This window comes from Heteronotia binoei, chromosome 3, assembly GCF_032191835.1.
Source record: "Heteronotia binoei isolate CCM8104 ecotype False Entrance Well chromosome 3, APGP_CSIRO_Hbin_v1, whole genome shotgun sequence".
Classification (NCBI taxonomy): domain Eukaryota; kingdom Metazoa; phylum Chordata; class Lepidosauria; order Squamata; family Gekkonidae; genus Heteronotia; species Heteronotia binoei.
Window position 1 is genome coordinate 21386716 of NC_083225.1, and position 23979 is coordinate 21410694.

At 48.1% G+C, this 23979-nt stretch overlaps 1 protein-coding gene across 1 annotated transcript in view; it reads left to right on the forward strand.

Moving 5' to 3' along the window:
* Positions 1-885: 885 nt before the first annotated feature.
* ENOX1 (ecto-NOX disulfide-thiol exchanger 1) overlaps positions 886-23979 on the forward strand; it is a 252607-nt gene continuing 229513 nt past the window's right edge. The window contains exons 1-2 of the mRNA XM_060233572.1: positions 886-1001; positions 2161-2298. Of these exons, the coding sequence (XP_060089555.1) occupies positions 992-1001; positions 2161-2298 (148 nt within the window). The 5' untranslated portion in view covers positions 886-991. The remainder of the gene's footprint in view (positions 1002-2160; positions 2299-23979) is intronic.

Consider the following 23979-nt stretch of genomic DNA (forward strand, 5'->3'; position numbering starts at 1 on the left):
AGGCAAGGTCATGTTTTCTTTAAAGAGCGCAGTTGGAACAGGAAAAGGTCAAAGAGTACACAGCGCTGCTGCTAGTAGCTCTTCCCATGAGAGGCCAGCGTGGTGTAGGGTGAGGAAAGGGGTCTCCAACGTGCTGGCTTTGGACACCATCCAGGAACTACAAAATATTGCATTCAGCAGCGATGAAAAAGGGCCCCCTGCGAGCTTAGAGAGGCCCCTAGAACAGAAGAGGTGACCAAGCGGAAGGTGGCAGAGTGCCTACGGGGGGGCTTCCAGGCCCCCTGTCGACGGCAGCCGTGTGGTCTGGATGCAGGATGACGGGGGAGGGGGGGGCTGGCAAATCCTTCCTTGCAGTCAGGTGGCAAAGCAGAATCTGGAGCCACCGCGGGGGCTGCAGGAGCCAGGAGCTGCTACGAGGGCGGACTGATTTGCTTGAAGCCGTTGGAGGCAGCGATGTTGCCTGTGCTGGACTCTCACAAGACCGTTCCAAGCTGTCCCAGAGTTGCCCTCAGCCCCTCCCCAGCCCCTGCCCTCCAGGCACCTGGGAATGCATTTAACACCCCCCCCCCCCCGGTTGTCTTCAGGCTTTCAACATCAATTAATTTTTAACTTTTTAAAAAATTCATTTGCACTCTCAAGTGCGTCCTTCCAGGGCAAGCCAGCTGGCGAAGGTGTCTGCGCAGGTGCCAGCAAGACCTGAAGAGCAGGAGCTGCTTGGGCCTTTCCGTCCTGGGGTGGGGGGGGCAGAGAGCTGGCCCGGGGCAGGAGTGCGGGTGGCGTGGCTGCGGAGACCCGGCCGGGAGGAGGATCTGAAGGGTTGGTCTCAAGCAGTCGTTCATTTTGGACCTTTTCTTCTCATTCCAGACTGTAGGCTGCTAAATGTGGTCTCCGGGGACAGAGGGGCTTTCACACATTTCAAGATGCTAATACAGCGGCAAATGAATTCTTGATCGAAGGAATCAAAGGCGCACGCGACAACCCGGCTGGAGCCATGGCTGCGGGTGAGTCTCCCTTTGCAAGATATGGAATTAGCAAGGGTGATTCTGCCCCATTTGGCCCACGCAGGAGAGCCAGGTTGGTGTAGTGGTGAAGTGTGCGGACTCTTATCTGGGAGAACCGGGTTTGATTCCCCACTCCTCTGCTTGCAGCTGCTGGAATGGCCTTGGGTCAGCCATAGCTCTGGCAGAGGTTGTCCTTGAAAGGGCAGCTGCTGTGAGAGCCCTCTTCAGCCCCACCCACCTCACAGAGTGCCTGTTGTGGGGGAGGAAGGGAAAGGAGATTGTAGGCCTCTCTGAGATTCTGTCCTTGAAAGGGCAGCTGCTGTGAGAGCCCTCTCCACCCCATCCACCTCACAGGGTGTCTGTTGTGTGGGAGGAAGGGAAAGGAGATTGTGAGCCGCTCTGAGACTCTGTCCTTGAAAGGGCAGCTGCTGGGAGAGCCCTCTCCAGCCCCACCCACCTCACAGGGTGTCTGTTGTGGGGGTGGAAGGGAAAGGAGATTGTAGGCTGCTCTGAGACTCTGTCCTTGAAAGGGCAGCTGCTGTGAGAGCCCTCTCAGCCCTACTCACCTCACAGAGTTTCTGTTATGGGGGGGAGGAAGGGAAAGAAGATTGTAGGCCGCTCTGAGACTCTGTCCTTGAAAGGGCAACTGCTGTGAGAGCCCTCTCCATCCCACCCACCTCACAGGGTGTCTGTTGTGTGGGAGGAAGGGAAAGGAGATTGTGAGCCGCTCTGAGACTCTTCGGAATGGAGGGCGGGATATAAATCCAATATCATCTTCTTCTTCTCCTCTCTCTTCTCTCAAAGAAAACCCCCTTAAGCTGGATGCTCCTCCCCCCCCCCACAACCAAAACTTACTAATGTACTTTGGCAATAAACTGAAATCCTTTCTAAATTTGTTATTGTGCAAACATTATCAACCAGCATCCTGAGGAATTTGTTTCCATAGGAACCTTGGCCCCTTATTGGACGAGGTTTCTACAGGCTCTGTTTTTGTTTGCTGGCTGCTGTACAGCAAGGTACCCAGAGATGACCAGGAGGGAACGACGGTCGTGATGTCAGGCAATCCCTGGTCTGCAGCCCTTTCCCGGGGTTTCAAGTTTGGGGTTCGCCTATTTGCATCTCTTGCTCCAAGAAACTTTCTCTTCTTCTTCCCCCGCAGCGGCCGACGGCTTGGGGACCATCTCTCTGGACACCTCACAGTTGAACATGGCAGTCACTGACCCGGCGGCTTGGGCCACAGCCATGAATAACCTGGGCATGGTCCCGGTAGGATTAGCCGGACAGCAGCTTGTGACGGGTAAGGACCGCGCTGAGATTCCTCGCACTGGTGGATGGATTTATTTATTTATTTATTTTGTAAATCCCAATGATAAATGTCTGGCTTTTTGTTTTCTGAAGGTGCATGCGTTTTGTAGGAACAGGTTTCCTTTATTAGGATTGCAAGTGGATGTTAATCTCCCGGTGCTAACGGGCACTGAATCCATAACGAATCTTTTTTTTAAAAAAGCAGAAGCAGCCAAAAATCCTTGGAAATTTTAAAAGCCGTCGACTTGTTTCTCTGCTGGGCTGAAATTGGTAGGGAGGTCTCGGAACAGATGTACTTAGACTTTTTAAAAGCCAGTTCTCACCCCCCCCCCCCGCCCCGCCACTGCCGCCCAAGCAGTTGCTGAGCGGCTGCCAAGAATCACCCTGGGGGAAGCTTTACGTCCTTCTGCCTGCCCAGAGTGTGGGCCTCCTTCTGCTGACCAGAGAAAGTGCAGCTACAAAGAGACACAGTTTCAAAAAGCGACTTCCCAAATAGATCGTCCGCCAACAAGATCAGGTAACCAGTCTCGGGAAGGTCTCTTATCACCTGATGACTCCCAAGTCGGAGTGAGGGACTCACCATGCGAGACACTGGATGCCTCTCTTGGTCTTCACCCCGGAGCTGCCCTCTGGCTCTGCTTATCTCTCTCTCTCTCTCCCTTTGTCCTCTACTCACTTCAAATGGCCTTCCATGGAAACACGTATCTCTGCAGGTCTCTCTTGTAAAACCAACGCCCTCATACTCCCACACACATGATGCCCAGACAAGCTGAGCATCTGTGATAGGGAAAGGACTCTAGATTAGGCTTCTTTCTCTCCTTTTGACTGCAACCTGAATATGAACCGAATCTACTTGGATAAATGTAAGTTTACCTCTTTTTGCAATATATTTCTTAGGAGATGTATTTACCGTGATCGGTATCACACTTCTCTGGGCAAATTCTGCTGTATTAACCAAATACCAAATATGCCACTACTCTGTTCTTTGAGAGCTTCTTCACACATTTAGGCGGTAGCCTCCGTGCACAGCATTCCTCTACTGTTTGCTCTGGAGAACACTCGGTGCGTGGGAGAGAAGCTTAAATCTCTCCATGCACTGTGGGCACCCTCTGGAAGTGATGGCTGCAGCCAAAGCATACGGCAACACAAACGTTCCCCTCACACTTCACTGCAGCAAATGCTGGGGACTTACAGATGTGTCCCTGCAGTCGCTTGAAGCGCAGAATGATTTCATTTCTTAGGCTCTCCTCAAAACTGGAGATTCCAAAAGCTCTGAAACAAAATCTGCACTTTTTTGTTGCCTACTCGAAGGTGAGCTTGGAGTCACCGAGGCAATAAAGGAAAACTATGATTTTGAATGATTAAAGCTTTGGAACACTTTCCCTGTGAAGAAAGGTTACAACACTTGGGGCTCTTTAGATGGGAGAAACGCTAACTGCGGGGTGACGTGATAGAGGTTTACCAGATTATGCAGGGGTTGGAGAAAGTAGAGAAAGAATTACTTTTCTCCCTTTCTCACAATACAAGAACTCGTGGGCATTCGATGAAATTGCTGAGCAGTCAGGTTAAAACGGATAAAAGGAAGTATTTCTTCACCCAAAGGGTGATTAACATGTGGAATTCACTGCCACAGGAGGTGGTGGCGGCTACAAGCATAGCCAGCTTCAAGAGGGGATTGGATAAAAATATGGAGCAGAGGTCCATCAGTGGCTATTAGCCACAGTGTGTGTGTGTATTTTGGCCACTGTGTGACACAGAGTGTTGGACTGGATGGGCCGTTGGCCTGATCCAACATGGCTTCTCTTTTGTGACACAGTGTTGGACTGGATGGGCCATTGGCCTGATCCAACATGACTTCTCTTATGTTCTTATGGGACACAGAGTGTTGGACTGGATGAGCCATTGGCCTGATCCAACATGGCTTCTCTTATGTTCTTATGTGACACAGAGTGTTGGACTGGATGGGCCATTGGCCTGATCCAACATGGCTTCTCTTATGTTCTTATGTGACACAGAGTGTTGGACTGGATGGGCCATTGGCCTGATCCAACATGGCTTCTCTTATGTTCTTCTGTGACACAGAGTGTTGGTCTGGATGGGCCATTGGCCTGATCCAAAAGGGCTTCTCTTATGTTCTTGTGGGACACAGAGTGTTGGACTGGATGGGCCATTGGCCTGATCCAACAGGGCTTCTCTTATGTTCTTGTGGGACAGAGTGTTGGACTGGATGAGCCATTGGCCTGATCCAACATGGCTTCTCTTATGTTCTTATGAAATGTTTATTGAGTGGCATGCCATGACTTGGCACTACTACCCCTGAGGTAGTCTCACCCAGTGGCACCCCTTTAGTTCAGCATTCCATTTTCTACAGTGGCTAACTAGAAGCTCTTGGGACACCAGCAAATGTTGCACAAAGGGTGTGGCTGCCCCCAGGCAAGTGGCTTTGGACACAGACAGTGTTTGCATCTGGAGGTGACAGTCCAGTTTTTGACCAGCCTTGTCTCCATGACTCCCTTGAATCCTCCCTAAGGATCTGAGATCCTCCCTAAGGATCTCGGAGAGCAATGCTAAGCAGGTCTACTCTAATTCTCCTGTGGTGTATTTAATAGGGCTTACACCCAGGAAAGTGTCCTTAGGATTGTGCTGTTAGTCCAGTAACCATCAAGACTTGTATTAATCGATCAATATGCCTATGTCATGAAGAAAAAATACCAACTAATGTTTAAATTGGAAGATAATATTTCCAGCGTTCAGATCTTGGTTTCCAACATACAAAAGAGAGAAATGGAAAAAGCGGGGCCTTTGTGACCCACTTTTGGGTCACTGGTCTAGGGCAGACAAGTCATCATAAGAAGAACATAAGGAGAGAATGTAACAACAGTCCCCATAAGACCAGCATGGGGAAGGGTTAGGGAATTATTTTTTGGCACCCATGGGAGAAGGAAACACACATGTTCCATATAAGTCACTGACCCACTGTTTGCATCATGATGTATCTCTCTTTGCCTTATAGGGTTGCCAGATGTGTGTTGGAAAATATCTGGAGACTTTGGGGGTGGATCCGGGAGAGGGTGGGGTTTGGAAAGGGGAGGGGCCTCAGCAGGGTGCAATGCCACAGAGTCCCCCCCCCCCCCCTTCAAAGCAACCCTTTTCTCCAGGGGAGCTGATCTCTGCCAGCTGGGGATGTTTAGCCTGGAGAGGAGATGGCTGAGATGTGATATGATCACCATCTTCAAGGATTTGAAGGGCTGTCATCTAGAGGAGGGTGCGGAATTGTTTTCTGTGGCCCCGGAAGGTAGGACCAGAACTAATGGGCTGAAATTAAATCAAAAGAGTTTCCAGCTCAACATTAGGAAGAACTTCCTGACAGAGTGATTCCTCAGTGGAACAGTCTTCCTCAGGAGGTGGTGGGCTCTTCTTCCTTGGAGGTTTTTAAACAGAGGCTGGATGGCCATCTGACAGCAATGAAGATCCTGTGAATTTAGAGGGGGAGGTGTTTGTGAGTTTCCTGCATTGTGCAGGGGGTTGGACTAGATGACCCTGGAGGTCCCTTCCAACTCTTTGATTCTGTGATTCAAAGTTCAGGCCCCATTACCCCATACTTGAAGTTGGGTTTTTTGTCCCAGTGTGCATCACCTGACACCAACACTAACTTCATTTGCCAGATTGTCGCCCGCTCACCTAGTTGCGGAGGTGCTCATGGAGCTCTTCATGCTCAGCCTTGGTTTTTGCCATTCTGAATAACTGGGTGTCATCTGCAAACTTGGCCACTCCACTCCTCACCCCTGGTTCCAGAACATTTATGAGCAAATCAAATACCATCCCCAATACTTACCCTTGTGGGAGGCCCCACCACTTACTTCCCTCCATGGTTAGAACTGTCCGTTGATTTACTTCCTGTCATTTAACCAGTTTTAATCCATCAGAGAACCATCCTCTTATCCCATGACCCATCAGTTTACTCAGGAGTTAACTCATATCAGGAGTTAACTGCTGTTCAGCTGCTTGCTCAATCATCTTGCATAGAAAGGACAGATTAGAGACCGAATGATAATCGGCCATATCCTTCTTCTGTTGCAATGGTTTTTAACGTAATGGACATTAGATAGTATTTATCAGGAGAAGGCCATTACATGTCAACTATCTCATAGCACTTGATAAAGAGTATGCAATTCTATTGAGTAGTCCTTGGCAGTATGTGATATACGGCACACGCTGTTAATAGTGTTTGGCCGCTGGAAGTTTATGAGCTTTTGTATTTGAGTCCTGCTAAAACTAACCCATTAATGAGATTACCGTTTATCTGAATGTTGGTTTTTGAGGCAAAATTTCACAGGCAATAATGGGAAGTCAAATCTTGCTTCAAATGTTCTCTTTCCAAAAATTGGGCAGCAAAATGTAAGAATTTGGCAAGTTTCAAATATTTATAAATACTTTCTTTAGCCACACGTCAGAAATGGTCAGTGTGGAACTAGCCCGTTTAATCTCAGACACAGAAAGCTAAATGCACTTGAGTCCTCTTCGGCAAATTTGCTGGTTTTGGGTAAGGTGGTTGAGAGAGTGATGGCTGAGCAGCTCTACGCTTTCTTGGATGACACTTCCGTCCTGGATACTTTCAAGTCCAGCTTCTGCCCTGGACATAGAACGGACACCATGCTGGTCACTCTCATCGATGGCCTCCATAGACACCTGGATCGAGGCAGGCCGATGCTTCTGTTGCTCTTGGATCTGACAGCAGCATATTATGCGGTTGACTACAGTCTCTTGACCCACTGTCTTGCTGACATAGGGGTGCAGGCGACTGCTCTGCTTTAGCTTTCCTCCTTTCTCAGTGGTCGGGAACAGATGGTGGTGCTCAGGCAGAGAGCATTTCCATGATACCCTCTGGAATGCGGAGCGCTGCACCGGGGGATTCTCTTTCCAATGTTGTTTAACACCTGTCCGCACCCACGTGCTCAGTTTGACTGGGGAGTTGGGTTGGGTTGGGTTGTCACCAATATGCTGATGACACCCAGCTCTATCAGTTGATGGATGGCCAACTGGACTCCGTCCCAGATAATTTGAGCAGGACATCAGGAGCCGTGGCTGGATCGCTACAATAGAGCTGATGGAGATTAAATCCAACGAAGATGGAGGTCCTGTAGCTGAGTCATGGGGACTTGGGATCGGGAATCCAGCCCTGATGCTTGGGGGGGGGGGTGCTTTTTTTCTTTTTTTGGCACGGTTCTCTTGACATGAGCACTGAGGGCAAGGAGCCTTAGGGTGACGCTGGATGCCTCAGTTTCAATGGAGGCCCAGGCTGCGGCTTTTGCCATGTTTGCTTTCTAACATTTGGGGCAGGTCAGGCAATCTCTCCTCCCGGGACTTGGCTACGGTGATCCACACAATGGTCACTTCCAGGTTGGACTACTGTAACTTGCTCTATGTGGGACTGCCCTTTAACCTGACTTGGAAACTCCAGCTAGTGCAGAATGCTGCGGTGCAACTGCTGACTCTGGTGTCTGTGTGGCCACGCATTCAGCCAGTGCTACACGAACTGCACTGGCCGCCCGTTAAGTACTGGATCCACTTGAAGGTTATGGTGCTGACCTTTAAAGCCCTATGCAGCCTGGGACCAAGCATATCTTTGGGACAGTGTCTCCCCGTATGTGCCCCAGAGAGTTTTCTGGCACTTACTATATATTCATATTTCCATGAGCGTAAGTAATTACAGCAGGCTCACTGACAATACAAACCAGCCGTCCTGTCTTTCTTGGCAGAAGCCGATTTATCTTTCTGTAAGGCCTCGTTCTGCCCGTTGGGCTAGACACTGATTGTCTAAAGAGATTCTCTCTTCCAAAATGGCACACAAAGTCTGGATTGTTTTTCTGTACCGCTCTTGGAAGGTAGTTTGTGCGGGGCACTGATGGCTAATCAATTTTCAGCACTGCTAGTCTTTTAATGCCCGTTCAGTTGTTATCTCTTTGCTGTATAATACTTTATTTTCTAGTGCTGTAAAATTGGATTTTTGATCAGGGCAAATGTCAGGGTTTTAATTTGTGATGGTGTTGGCAATTGTGTAGGATCTTTTCTGTTTTTGTAGGCTTTGATTTTCTCCCCCCGCCCCCCCCCCCCCCACACACTTTCTGTTATACAAAGAATTTTATCTTTTGTTCTATAAATTTGTCTGCTGAATATATATAATATTGGGATGTGGCTTATTCTATAGATAGCTGTTTAATTATGCATTTCTCTGAACAGTTAAATGCTGATACAGTACATGATTATGCCCCAAACTAATCTTTTGCATGCACTATATTTTTAAAACATTTAAACGGCTAAAATATTTCTAGGGCAGTGAACATTTTCTGAGATGGCTGGCCCCTAAGCCCCACATTTTTGTCTGTGCTTCCAATAGGATCACTGAGAGAGACCCACAGGGATTTGTGGGGAAGGGGAAATTCTTTTTCACACCACTCTCAGCTTCCCCCACCCTGGCTGGGTCCCCATTCCAGTTCTCCCTCCTTCTTTCCATTCTGAATCTGCTTCGCACCCACCCCTTCATTTCCTCCAGGAATCTGCCCAAAACTGCAGCCCAAACAGCAGGGTTTCTAAAAACTATTATTGGGAGATTTTATCGCCTCAATTTTTTTTAAATAAAAAAAATTCTGCTGATCTGGAATTTCAGCTTAGTTTGCAGGACCCTGAATATTGGCTGTTACGTACATTTGTTTCACTTTTTTTAGGGGAGCCCCCTGTCTATGAAACCTTCTGCTATTACCCCTGCCCCCCATACTATAATTTAGCAGAGAACATCATGCCATTAAAACTGGCATTTTGGTTATATGGTGGAGATGTTTCAGTATATTTAATGCAATGGTTAACTTTTGAAACGCAGAGAATTCAGCCTGTTATTCAATAGGAAACTTGCAATGAAGTGTATTTTATTTATTTGCTTGCTTGCTTGCTTGTTTTACTTCATTTCCCCGGTGGAGACCAAAGCAACTTCCATCGTTTTCCTCTACTTCATTTCATCTTCACAACATCCCTGGGAGGCAGGTGAGGCTGAGAGAGGGTGAGTGGCCTAAGGGGTCACCCAGAGGGGCAGGTGAGGCTGAGAGAGGGTGAGTGGCCTAAGGAGTCACCCTGAGGGGCAGGTGAAGCTGAGGCCATGTGACTGGCCCAGTTAGCTTGCCTGGCTGGGGGTTGAACCAGGGTCTCCGAGGTTCTGCCACACGTTTTAGCTGCTTCAACCTTTAGAGTAGCTCATGACAACTATGGTTAGCATTCGCCGCAGTGTGTTGTTGCTGTCATTTAGAAGCAAGAGCATTTTTTTACATAGTCATAGATTTAAGGTCCTGATGGGAATGTCATGGATGGCACACATATAATCTGTGCTGCTCCAACTATGCTGGGTCCCAGTGAAGTCAAGTTCAAGGTTTTGGTGTTAACCTATAAGGCCTTGAGCTGTTACCTGCTTTTATACATTCCCTTGGCACGGCTGCTTCTGAAGAAAGGAGAACTGTTCTCACCTATTAGTGGTCGTGTTGATGATTGAGAGATCTGGACAAACAAAAAAGCCTGGCACTGGCCCTGGCGATCAGAGCCCACAAAACCTTAGCAGCTCCCCAAAAACCAGCCTGTCTGCAGCTAAGCACCACACACTCCTTCTGTCCCTCCTGGCCTCCACCAGCTAGTTCTTGGGGATTGCGCTTGAATGCACACAGAGCTGCCTTATATTGAGTTGGACCATCGGTCCATCAAAGACAATATTGTGCCCTGACTTGGACAAGCCCAGTCACGGAAGCTAAGCAGGGCAGACCCTGGCAAGTACTTGGATGTGAGACATCCTTGGAATACCAGGACCGGGAGGCAGAGGCAGGCAATAAAAAAACACCTCTCTGAAATGTCCAAGACCCACAAGGATTCCAAGCCCCACTAGGACTTCCAGGCATGCACACAATCACAAATACTCACAACCTCCCCTCCCCTCCAATAGACAAGACAATATTGTCTACTCAGACTGGCAGAGCCTCTCCACGGTCTCAGAGGTCTTTTACATCACCTGCTGCCTGGTCCTTCTCAACTGGAGATGCTGCCAGGGGTTGAACCTGGGAACTTCTGCATGCAAAGCAGAGGCTCTTCCACTTGCTCTCCCAGTGGGATTGCAGCAGGTGCAGAATCAAACTTCTGGACGGCCGGAGTTGTCAGGATTTGCAGGACCGACAGAGGGAACCATCCGCAGGGTTCTCCTTGGAAGGTTGGCTTCCCTCTCCCCGGCTGCCCATTTAGAGGAATAGGATGGGAATTCTTTTTTTTCCCCCTTTTTTCCTTTTGCTTTAGTGAAAATTGAGCAGCAAATTTGCAATATGTTTGGCAATTGCGATCCATTTGGAACGATCCTGATTTGTCATCTCGCTGATGTAAAAGATCGCCGTCAGTCTTTTATATACTGAGCTCACTGAAGCATAATGATAGAGCTGAATGCAGAAATTGCCAGACAGTATTTCCAAGAAGCGCTTTCTTGTCTCAATTGGCACAGTATATATTTTCAGTGTTTCAGATAATGAGATAGCTCCGTCACCACCTCTGTTTAGAGGTTTATATCCATAAATGCTGCATTTCCTTCTTGGTTTCTACCACCTTGTGTGTTTACATGATAGCAACATGCCGTTGGATCATCATGAATCACAAAAGCTCCCCATCACACCCACTAGACATTTTGTCAGCCTTTACGGTGGTGCTTCTGGATGTGGGCTCTTCTCTGCTGCTACAGACAGGCTAACATAGCTACCCCTCAGGATCATCAAGTTTTATTATCAATTTTATTAATTTAATTTATCATTGGTTTTTTTATGACCGCGTTCTCTAATTGGCACGCCTTTTTGTGTTTCGTCTGCATCACAGAAGAAGAAAAAGAAGATATTGGATTTATATCCCGCCCTCCACTCTGAAGAGTCTCAGAGCGGCTCACAATCTCCTTTCCCTTCCGCCCCCACAACAGACACCCTGTGAGGTAGATGAAGATATTGGATTTATATCCCGCCCTCCACTCCGAAGAGTCTCAGAGCGGCTCACAATCTCCTTTCCCTTCCTCCCCCACAACAGACACCCTGTGAGGTAGATGAAGATATTGGATTTATATCCCGCCCGCCACTCAGAAGAGTCTCAGAGCGGCTCACAATCTCCTTTCCCTTCCTCCCCCACAACAGACACCCTGTGAGGTAGATGAAGATATTGGATTTATATCCCGCCCGCCACTCAGAAGAGTCTCAGAGCGGCTCACAATCTCCTTTCCCTTCCTCCCCCACAACAGACACCCTGTGAGGTAGATGAAGATATTGGATTTATATCCCGCCCTCCACTCCGAAGAGTCTCAGAGCGGCTCACAATCTCCTTTCCCTTCCTCCCCCACAACAGACACCCTGTGAGGTAGATGAAGATATTGGATTTATATCCCGCCCGCCACTCAGAAGAGTCTCAGAGCGGCTCACAATCTCCTTTCCCTTCCTCCCCCACAACAGACACCCTGTGAGGTAGATGAAGATATTGGATTTATATCCCGCCCGCCACTCAGAAGAGTCTCAGAGCGGCTCACAATCTCCTTTCCCTTCCTCCCCCACAACAGACACCCTGTGAGGTAGATGAAGATATTGGATTTATATCCCGCCCTCCACTCCGAAGAGTCTCAGAGCGGCTCACAATCTCCTTTCCCTTCCTCCCCCACAACAGACACCCTGTGAGGTAGATGAAGATATTGGATTTATATCCCGCCCGCCACTCAGAAGAGTCTCAGAGCGGCTCACAATCTCCTTTCCCTTCCTCCCCCACAACAGACACCCTGTGAGGTAGATGAAGATACTGGATTTATATCCCACCCTCCACTCCGAAGAGTCTCAGAGCGGCTCACAATCTCCTTTCCCTTCCTCCCCCACAACAGACACCCTGTGAGGTAGATGAAGATACTGGATTTATATCCCACCCTCCACTCCGAAGAGTCTCAGAGCAGCTCACAATCTCCTTTCCCTTCCTCTCCCACAACAGACACCCTGTGAGGTGGGTGGGGCTGGAGAGGGCTCTCACAGCAGCTGCCCTTTCAAGGACAACCTCTGCCAGAGCTATGGCTGACCCAAGCAGATGCAAGTGGAAGAGCGGGGAATCAAACCCGGTTCTCCCAGATAAGAGTCTGCACACTTAACCACTACGCCAAACTGGCTCTCCAGAGCGAAACCTGCTTTGTAAACAACCCCTGGCTGAAAACGGAAGAATTGCAACGAGCGTAGAAGAACGTTTTAGTCCAGTGGCACCTTTACGTCCAGCAACATTTAATTCTGAGTATAAACTTTCGTGTGCATCTGCGCTTCTTCAGAAATGACCACAAAAACTTATGCCCAGAATTAAACGCTGTTGATCTTAAAGGTGCCACTGGAGTCAAAACTTGGTTCTGTTGCTTCAGACCAACACAGCTGTCCACCTGAATCTAAAATGAGAAAGTTATTTCCTTATTTTAGAACATTTCTGTGCCAACTTTCCACCCTCATTAGGTGGAATATTCGATGGCAAACATCAAACCTTAAAACTTTTGTGGAGGGTCCTTGGCTCAAGGGCAGAGCATCTGTTTGGCTGGCATCTCCAGTGAAGGTAGCTCAGTGGTAGAGCATCTGCTTGGTAAGCAGAAGGTTCCAGGTTCAATCCCCGGCACCTCCAACTCAAAAGGGTCCAGGCAAGTAGGCGTGAAAAACCTCAGCTTGAGACCCCGGAGAGCCACTGCCAGTCTGAGTAGACAATACTGACTTTGATGGACCCAGGGATTCAGTATAAGGCAGCTTCATATGTTCATATAGGTAGTAGGCGAGGCTAGATGGCCACCTGGCAGCAATGCTGATTCTGTGCCCTTAGGCAGCTCATCAGTGCTTAGTTCTCCTGGCCCTCTCTTACATGCCCGGGCAAATGCTGTTCCCCACTTTGGGGAGAGGCAGCAGTTTTCCCCCACACCAGTTTTGCCAGGGATCCTGGAAGGTTTTTTGCCATCTTTTGGGCACAGAGCAGAGGGCATCACCGGGGAGCTATTTGTGAATATCCTGCATTGTGCAGGGGACTGGACTAGATGGCCTTGGGGGTCCCTTCCAACTCTATGATTCTATATGTCTCTCGCTGCCAGACATTCCCCTCCCACCCTCAAAAATACTGGCAACTCCAAATGGGTCACCTCTCCTTATCTCTCCCCACCCACCCCACTTGTAGGAAGGCTGTCTCTTCCCCTCAAGGGACGTCAGCTCTGATCACCACCCCAATGAAGGCTACCTCCCTGGCCTTGACAGGAGCCCCTTCTCTTTCCGGAGGGCAGCTGCCCCCCCCTCGCCTGCATTCTGCCCCGCTAGAGGCTGGCTCCAAGCAGCTTGTGGGCTGGGCTTCCCTAGGGGTTGGGCTGGGGGTGGGGGTGGGGACAATGTCTTCAGAGGTTTTTAGGAGGCCCCGCGAGGCCCTTTTATTTGCTAGGGGTTTAGTGGGGCAAAAGCTCCAGGAATTGTTGACCGGGGCGGGGAGTAGTTAAGGTATAAATATAGTTTGTATGTTTTAAAGAATTTTGGAATTGTGAACTGACTTGAGCCACAAGAGAAAGGCAGCACAGAAATTTGCAAATAAATAATAATAAGAGAGTGGATTTCTACCCTGACCTTTACTTGGAGTCTCAGAGCGGTTTATAATCTCTTTTACTTTCCCCTCACTACTACAACAGACACTCCGTGAGGGAAGTGAGGCTGAGAGAGCTCTGAGAGAACTCGTGACTGACCTAAGGTTACTCCAGCAGGTGTATGTGGAGGAATCAAGCCCAGTTCTCCAGATTAGAGTCCACATTACTTAACCACTACACCACAGCTGGCTCTTCACACGCACCTGCTGAGTGATCATAAAAGATGCTCATTCTCCACTTGGCATTTTTGCCCAGTTGGCTAAGAGTACGACTGCCAACCTCCAGGTGGGGCCTGGACATCTCCCAGAACTTCAGCTAATCTCCAGGCTTCGGGGATCAGTTCTCCTGGAGAAAATGGCAGCTCCAGAGGTTGGGCTTTATGGCATCATATCCCCTTGAGGCCCCTCCCACCCCAAACCCTGCATTCCACAGGCTCCGCCCCCAAATATCCAGGAATTTCCCAGTCTGGAGTTGGCAGCCCTAAAACATAGCTGGATGGATTGGAAGTCACTGAATACCATTATTTGGTGTTCTGTAGAGGTTTTGTTGTTTGTGTCAATTGTGGTTTTAAAAAAAAATTTAAATGGTATTTTGTCCATTGGACACCACTTTGATCGTGTGGTAAAGCGTCCTTTGATTTGTGCATGTGTGTGTGTGTGTTCCAATACATTATCTATACAAATATAAGGCTATACAGCAACAAAAATGATTTTGTTCATAAATAGCGCAAAGTTTCCTTTGAAAGCATTGTTAAGCCATGTGAAAACTTTCTTACATAATTTGCTTTAATCTTTAATACTCTCTCATTAAAGGGCATAATAGGTTTTCTCATTGCTTTTAAATTGGCACATTATTGAAATCGCTGTCAAAATGAGATGGGGAAAATTTTCACAGTATGTTGCAGAAACACATGAAAAGCGTGTACTTTGCATATTTTTTTTCATATTTGCATCTGTAATGCTACAATACTGCAAACAGGGGAGGTATAAACGTTAGCAGAGGTTAGAGAGAAAAGGAATGTTCTAGCAGCAGAAATTTGAGAGACTGCATGAAAACTGCCACGTTGTAACCTTTAAATATAGCCAGCCTATAAGGACAACAAAACTTGAATTTCACACTAATTGACAAAGAGCTAAGCTTATTTTAAACTCAGCATCTCAGCTTCGTTCTTTAAAATGTGCTGTTCACTTAGTTATAAAGAAAGAGATATTTTCCCCTCTGTGAAAAGAGAACAATCAAATGGGCTTTTTTTTTTTTGTTAGAATGTCAAAATTGCTGCTTTTCTGAGGCTCTGTGCAATTCTTTCTACTGTGCCGTTCAGTTTTAAACGCCACTGAAGATCCTAAAGCATACGCTGAGTGAGTCATTTCTCTTTCATATAGATGTTTATGGAGTTCTCCCCCCCCCCTCCGGGAAAGAAAAACGTGCATTTTTTTGTTCTCATTGAACAATGGTGGTACGTGCATTCTCCAAGGAAGTGACATTTCCTTTCTTCCCCCTGGCGTCTGATTTGTTTATATGGAGGGGACTGCAAAATGACATGCAGCATTGGGGATTCTCCGTCTTCATTTGGCTATCTGTGTGGCACTGGTGGAATGTGCTGTCAAGCCACAGCCAACCAAGAGCAACCTCTGTAGGGTTTTCAAGGCACGAGATGTTCCGAGATGGCTTGCCCTCGCCTGCCTCCGCATAGCTACCCTGGGTTTCCTCAGTGGCCTCCCATGCAAGGACTAGCCTGGGGTGGCCCCGCTAAGCTTCTGAGCCTTGGTGAGATCGGGCTGTCTGGGACCATCCAGTTCAGGGCACTGCCTGCATAGATCAGCCGTTTTTTCTGGAATAGGAGAGGAAAAGAGATATATGGTGTGATGCCTGTTTCCCTGTTTATTGTCTTTTTACACAGGCTAGGTAATGGACCCACACTCTGTTGCCTCAGATATTTTCTTGGGCATATAAATTCTGAGGCCGTTCAGCTTTAACAAAGGGAAGTCCTGCCTCACCAGCCTTCTGGAGTTCTTTGTGTGGGTTAACAAGCATGTGGATAAGAGTGATCCAGTAAATATTTGGACTTCCAAAAGGGATTTTTATTCTATAAAAAAGAAAAAAATAGGAATAAATCAAACAAAGATATCCCAAAATGTAGGATATATATTACAAAGCTGTTATAAACATCAATTATACAAACTCAGAATGCTCTTATCGTTCTAGATTTTAAAAGTCCTTAATGCCTAATTGGCAGACAGCTGCTTCATTTGCAGAGATATCAACTTTAAGCAGTGAGCAAATTCCTTGGTTCCGACATCTTCAGGTTAAAAGTTCTTTACAAACACTACTACATAAAGATGAAATAACCCAACTGACAGGTTTTGAAAAATTAACAATAACCACCGAAAAGAATATATTCTCCAAGATATATAATTTTTATTAGATGCTGATAGTAAACAGCAGAGACTTCAGCATCAGTTTTAAGAAGTGGTTTAAATTTTTCAGTAAACCTTTCTGCCAAATAAAATTTAATAAAAATGCTGCATCGATGGGACATGGGACTATAAACTGGCAAAAATATACTAGGGGTCTGCCTTGGTGGTATGGGTGGGATAGAAATTGCAGTAATAAAATACACCAGGCTAGCCAAAACTGCATTCCTGTGTGTTCCTGCTCAAATAAAGCCCTGTGTTTTCCCACATGCCCTCCTGCTGTGTTTGGTTCTCCTTCATTTGCCTTTTCCCTTTCTTTATGTTGTCCTCTCAAGAGCACTTTACGCATTCTACCCGTGAAATCCTCATCTTCCTTTATACACCGTAGTGTGGACAAGTGTGCCTCAAGTCCCCATATTTTCTCCTCCAGTAGAGCTACCAACTTACACTTGCTGCAAGTGTAATCACTGTTACCCTCAGATAAGAATACAAACATCCCACAGACTTTACATGTCTCCCTCACCAGCCATGCTGCTACAATCCATTTCAAAATTAATTCTGTTTATCTTAACGTCCCTGAAAACTCCACTGCCAAACTGTCTCTTGAGACTATTTGAGCTACTCGCTGTCTTACAGGGCCCCCAGGCCAGACCCCCAAGCGAAGAGACACGGGGCAAGAGCGCTGGTGAGGAGAAGCCTTGCAGTTTAAAGGCTCAGAGCCTCTGACTCAACAACCAGAGCAACAGTAGAAGGTGGGGCCAGCAAAACAGGCCCTTCTCTCTCAGCCAGACAAAAGAGACACAGAAACAAGCAGAAACCCCTCTCCAGTAGGCTCCAAGCACTCACATAGCAACCCTCACACAGCGACCTCAGTTAATGCTCCCCAGCAATTTAGGAAAGCAAAATTAACACTCACCTCACCAGCAGTTCTGTCCCAGTTCCCAGCACCTTCCTCCAACTCAGCTGAGTAACTTCAGGAGCAGGAGAATTTACTACTTCTTACAAAAGCTCCAAAGAAGCACATGGTGTCCACTATCTTTTAAAACTCCCTTGCCATATTGTAAGTGGAGATGATTCTATAGTCCACAGGGAAAACAAAAGTATCCATGAAAATAGTGAGCAGAAGCAGATCCTAGAATTTCTCTCTGAAACAGAAGAAAGCAATAACAGGAAGAGGCCTGTATTTCTTGGCATAAGAGAATCTTGTAGGGTTGCCAATCTCCAGCTGGGGGCAGGGGATCTCCTGGTTTGGAAGCCCTCCCCCCACTTCAGGGTTATCAGAAAGTGGGGCAGGGGGAATGTCGCTGGGCACTCCATAATACCCTATGGAGACTGGTCCCCATAGAGTATAATGAAGAATTGGTCTGTGGGTATTTGGGGCTCTAGGGGCCTGTTTTTTGAGGTAGAGGCACCCAATTTTCCACATAACATCTGCTGCCTCTCCTCAACCCCCCCTCCCCCAATTTCAAAAAGATTGGACCAATTCTATGAGCCTCCAAAGAAGGTGCCCCCATATCCATTATTTCCAATGGGAAGGGAAGGCATTTAAAAGGCGTGCAGTCCCTTTAAATGTGAGGGCCAGAACTCCTTTCAGAGTTCAGTGGTGCTTGTCACACCTTTGCTCCTGGCTCCACCCCCAAAGCCCCTCCATCAGACCTGGCAACCCTAAAATCTTGTGTCACTTATTTGCAATATGAAAATGCAGCTGTAAGATAAACGGAATGACCCTCCAGTTTTATAACAGAATTACAAACTTAAAGAGAACCCTTTAGATCAATACATATCAGCACAGCTAGGGTCATTTCTCTCCGGAGGCATTAATGCCTGCCATTAATAATGTAAATATCACCCTCTCAAAACATCCCTCCCTCCTTCTCCCTCTTTCCCTCCCTCCTTCTCCCTCTTTCCCTCCCTCCTTCTCCCTCTTTCCCTCCCTCCGTCTCCCTCTCTTTGTCTCTGTCTGTCTCTCTCTCTGTCTACTTTTAAAACAGTGCTTTTTCTTGTAGAAAAAGCTGAACAGGAGCTCATTTGCATATTAGGCCACACCCCTGGCCTGGTAGTACGTGGCTGCCGCATGGCGAGTCAGGCCAGCCGGAGCTCCATTGCTCAGCAGGAAAAAAGCCCTGCTTTAAAATGATTTCCCAAGAAGCACAACTTTGCCAAGCAATGTTTTCTCACAGGTTGCTTCTGTTCTCAAAAGCCTGGCTAACCTCCAGGACACTCCCCCTCCTCCCAGCTCTGGTTTGGCCTCAGCCACCTCTCCTCAAAGGAACAGGTCGCTTCTGCAGTGAAGAGAGCTGGATTTTATCCATTCAGTACTGAACTGTACTGTGAGAGCTGGACCATAAGGAAGGCCGAGCGCAGAAGAATAGATGCTTTTGAGCTGTGGAGCTGGAGAAGACTCTTGAGAGTCCCTTGGACTGCAAGAAGATCCAATCAGTCAGTCCTAGGGGAAATCAACCCAGACTGTTCCCTGGAAGGTCAGATGCTGAAGCTGAAGCTCAAATACTTTGGCCACCAAATGAGGAGGGAGCACTCACTGGAGAAGATCCTGATGCTGGAAAAGAAAGAAGGCAAAAGAAGAAGGGGACGGCAAAAGATGAGATGGCTGGACAGCGTTACTGATGCAACTAACACGAATTTGAGCAGACTTTGGAGGATGGTGGAAGACAGGAGGGCCTGGCGTGACTTTGTCCATGGGGTCGCAAAGAGTCGGACTCGACTGTGCGACTGAACAACAACAACAACTGAACTCTTTCGGCCCACTCTCTCCTGCCTTTTTGAGCCGGAGGCCACCTTTGGAATTCTGATGTGGTGGTGGGCACAACCACAAAAGGGCTGCTATGGGAGGCAGAGCCAAACCCCCCCCCCCCCACATATGGAGGAAGCCCGCGTGCAGGGGACAAGAGGGAAAGAGGAGTCGGGCAGTGTTGTGGTGGCCGCTGTCCCTGCACTGTTGTTTTAATCTGCCCAGCAGGTCTCCTCTCTGCTTCCTTAAGATACATGAGCCGCTCTGAGACTCTTCGGAGTGGAGGGCGGGATATAAATCCAATCTCTCCATCTACCTCACAGGGTGTCTGTTGTGGGGGAGGAAGGGAAAGGAGATTGTGAGCCGCTCTGAGACTCTTCGGAGTGGAGGGCGGGATATAAATCCAATATCTTCATCTACCTCACAGGGTGTCTGTTGTGGGGGAAGAAGGTAAAGGAGATTGTGAGCCGCTCTGAGACTCTTCGGAGTGGAGGGCGGGATATAAGTCCAATATCTTCATCTACCTCACAGGGTGTCTGTTGTGGGGGAGAAAGATAGAGGAGATTGTGAGCCGCTCTGAGACTCTTCGGAGTGGAGGGCGGGATATAAATCCAATATCTTCATCTACCTCACAGGGTGTCTGTTGTGGGGGAAGAAGGTAAAGGAGATTGTGAGCCGCTCTGAGACTCTTCGGAGTGGAGGGCGGGATATAAGTCCAATATCTTCATCTACCTCACAGGGTGTCTGTTGTGGGGGAGAAAGATAGAGGAGATTGTGAGCCGCTCTGAGACTCTTCGGAGTGGAGGGCGGGATATAAATCCAATATCTTCATCTACCTCACAGGGTGTCTGTTGTGGGGGAAGAAGGTAAAGGAGATTGTGAGCTGCTCTGAGACTCTTCGGAGTGGAGGGCGGGATATAAGTCCAATATCTTCATCTACCTCACAGGGTGTCTGTTGTGGGGGAGGAAGGGAAAGGAGATTGTGAGCCGCTCTGAGACTCTTCGGAGTGGAGGGCGGGATATAAGTCCAATATCTTCATCTACCTCACAGGGTGTCTGTTGTGGGGGAGGAAGGGAACGGAGATTGTAGGCCGCTCTGAGACTCTTCGGAGTGGAGGGCGGGATATAAATCCAATATCTTCTTCTTCTTGTCTCTGGCCTTCCTGGTGTTAGGCTCCTAGACACAGTTGGAAGCTCCTTCTGTCGCTGCTGGGCAGAGGGGACCGGGAAAGCAACTGGCTTTTGTTTTTATTCTATTTATTTATTTTAAACATTTATTAGCTGCCTTTCTTTTTTGGCTTACAACCTAGATAAAACACAAGAAATAAAAGGCATTAAAAACATAAAAACCAATATTTTAAATCACATCTTAGGACAGCTATGTAACCGAATGCCGGTACGAAATAAAACCAGCTGCCTCCTAAAGATGAAAAGTGGGGGAGGCAGGCGCATCTCCCTGGGAAGGTTGTTCCATGATTGTGGGGCTGCCACCAAAAAGGCCCTCTCCATTCTGCCTACCAAATGAGTTCTTTGATTGGCTGGACGGTCAGGAGGGCCCCTCCCTATGATCTTAATTCCCACCTGGGAGAAGGCGGCCCTTCAGGCAGCCCGTTCCCAAGCTGTCAGGAGTGCCTCTTGCCAGAAGGATGTTTCTTATTGCTGTAACCTGTAGTAACCTTGCGGCCTTGTTCGTTGATATCTTAAGAACATAAGAGAAGCCATGTTGGATCAGGCCAGTGGTCCATCCAGTCCAACACCCTGTGTCACACAGTGGCCAAAAAACCCAGGTGCCATCAGGAGGTCCACCAGTGGGGCCAGGACACTAGAAGCCCTCCTACTGTGCCCCCCCCCCCAAGCACCAAGAATGCAGAGCATCACTGCCCCAGACATAAGAGAAGCCATGTTGGATCAGGCCAGTGGGGCCAGGATACTAGAAGCCCTCCCACTGTGCCCCCCCACCCCCAGCACCACAAATACAGAGCATCACTGCCCCAGACAGAGAGTTCCATCTTTATGCTGTTCATTGTGTAACATTCATAAGTTACATTCCATCCTGCGTGAGACAAGCCAAGGTTGACTTATCTGGTCAGTGTCTGCTCCTGTTGGACTTGGGAATGTTGTGTTGGATTATGAGGGGAGGGACTGGTTTAGGGGATTTTGGCATTTAAACTTTCAACTTTGTAACAGCTGGACCTTGGGTACATGTAGGGGGGCTTTGCCCACCAAAAGTAGTTTTAGCAGGAGCCATCTTGCCTGCCGTGCTCTTCAATCAATAAATCTTTCCTATCAAGAAACGGCATGTTGAATGTGGAGAACTTGCAGTACTGGACAGAAGCCAGGTAGGACATCGAGTTGCATCCAGTGCTGGGAAATGTGGGCTCTGCTTGGTGTCAGGGCCGGCTTCAGGGTGTCTGGCATGCGACGGGAGGCCCTGCCCCACCGCCTAGGGCTGCCTAATGGATGCGTGGCCCTGCAGCATTCCCATTGTTTGTAAATATTTAGGGGGAGAATGGCAAAAAATGTCATCAAGAATTGTACTGACAAAGCAATTGAACTGATGTACAGTCAGAAAGTCCCAAGAGAAAGGGAACTAAATCTCTCCTCTTCAAGAAATGGTAACAGTTGCACAGGAAAACAATTGACCATCTGGAAGATGAACAGCTTAGAAATGTTTGTTATTTTTGAATAGAAAACTCAGAGACAAAAGCAAGGCAGAGGAGTCAGCCGTATGTTGTAGCCTCCCTCCAATGAAAAAGAAGCCACCTCAGTTCTTCTTCCACTGTTTGCTCCGTGTGCCGTTCTGCAGGCGGGTGGATGGAGAAAGGAAGGAGACCTAAGGCTGAAGGCGAGGACGTTTTGGGGTTTGGTATGGCAGCCGGAGTCAGAGAGAACAGAATGCTACAGGCTTTATTCCAGGAGTACCCAAATTCATACGTTAAATTATTCAAGTGAGCAACAGATGTGGCTGTGATGGTTTTGCATCAATCTGCATGGTTTCCAGCTCCACTCCCCAGTTTGTTCCCATGTAACTACTGCAGGATTTCAGGTTTGGTAGCTGCACACGAGATATTCCATAAGAAAAGGAAAATATATTTCATATATGCGAACTGCAGAAATGAGACTTCACTTTGCCTGTGACCCCTTACTGACAATGGAGGCTTTCTTAGTTGGGTACCGAAAAGAGGGTGTGTATGTATATATATATATATATATATATATGTATATGTATATATATATATACACACACACACACACACATATGAAGCTGCCTTATACTGAATCAGACTCTCGGTCCATCAAAGTCAGTATTGTCGTCTCAGACTGGCAGCGGCTCTCCAGGGTCTCAAGCTGAGGCTTTTCACACCTATTTGCCTGGACCCTTTTTTGGAGATGCCAGGGATTGAACCTGGGACCTTCTGCTTCCCAAGCAGATGCTCTGCCACTGAACCACTGTCCCTCCCCTATATATATATCGGCTTGACTTCGCAAACGAAGATTTAAGAAGGGTGCAGTAGTCCACGTCTGCTGCAGGCTCGCTGGTGGCTGACAAGACCAATGCGGGACAGGCAGGTCCGGCCACAGTGGCTGCAGGGAAAAGTCTGATTTGGGGTTGGTGCTGTAGCAGTGCGATTCTTCCTCTATCTCCTTTTGTCCTCAAGACCAGCTATGCGTGCGTTCTCAAAGGAAGAGACAGCCTGGTGGATGGTACTTGTGTCTCTCACTACCCAGCAGCTAACTTACCACCTTTGCACACTCCCCGCAAAATCGTGATTCAGCAAGTGAGAGCCCCCTTCCCGCCGACATCCGTTTTAAGCAGCATGTTTGAATGGTGGAGATCTTTGTGGTGCGGAGAACGACTGCGAGCATTTAAAATAGTGCAGAATTTATTAAAAAAATAAAAGGCCACACCCGCAGCAATGAATCGGGGAAAGAATTTTTCTTTAGAAGGAAAGGTGCAGATATGCAGTTGCCTGCTTTTTGATCAATAATTGGCCTCATTCTAAGAAAGGCTCTTCAACTTACAAGTTACAGTGTTCTGAGAACTTCCCATTCACCGTCGGGGTACCCCTGCAGTCCCACATGGGTTAACAGCACCCATGGAGGTCTGCCACAGAGAGATGCTGAAGTCAAAAACCCGCCTCCCTGCTGCTTTCCCACCTTCTCCTGGCATCAAAGGGGGGGCCAGAGCACCGCTGCCTCAGGTCTCTCTCTGCCACCGTGGAAAGAGGTTCCTTCTTTTTTAAAACTCCATGTAGGAAAACGGTGGCCTGAACGTGGCACTAAGACCTAATCCAGAGAGCCAGGCTTTATTTTCGTTGGCTCCCATGGATTTGAGACTGGTTCGGACCCACTCCCCCCTCTTCCGCCCCCCAGCTCCAGCTCTCACATGGACTGCCTGAGCATCAGCTGGGCGAAGTGCCCAAGGCTCGCAATAAGCCCAAGCATGCAGGGGAAGCCTTGTGGAAGCCATCGGAGTCATCTTCCTCTTGGAAGTGTCAGGATTTCAATGATGAAGTTTGTTTCTAGCCAGGGTGGCCATCAGCATTTCCAAAGCAGTTGGTACCTGGTGGTGCTTGGGAGCAACTGACGTCCTCCTTCCTGCCTGCTTTCAACCAGGAGATTGTGTCACACTCTCCTTTGGCACGCCTACAGCTCTCTCCTTTGGGAGAGCTGGCCTCCAGGGTGAGGGAATCATGGGTTGGCCTGATGGAGCCTCAGGACGCCTGAGGGAGGCGGTTTCACAGCACTGGTAGGCAGCCCTCCTCTTGGGCCGTGGATAGCTTTCCTGGCTAGCTAGACCAGGCTCTCTCTCTGCTGTATGCCGTTCTACTGCTC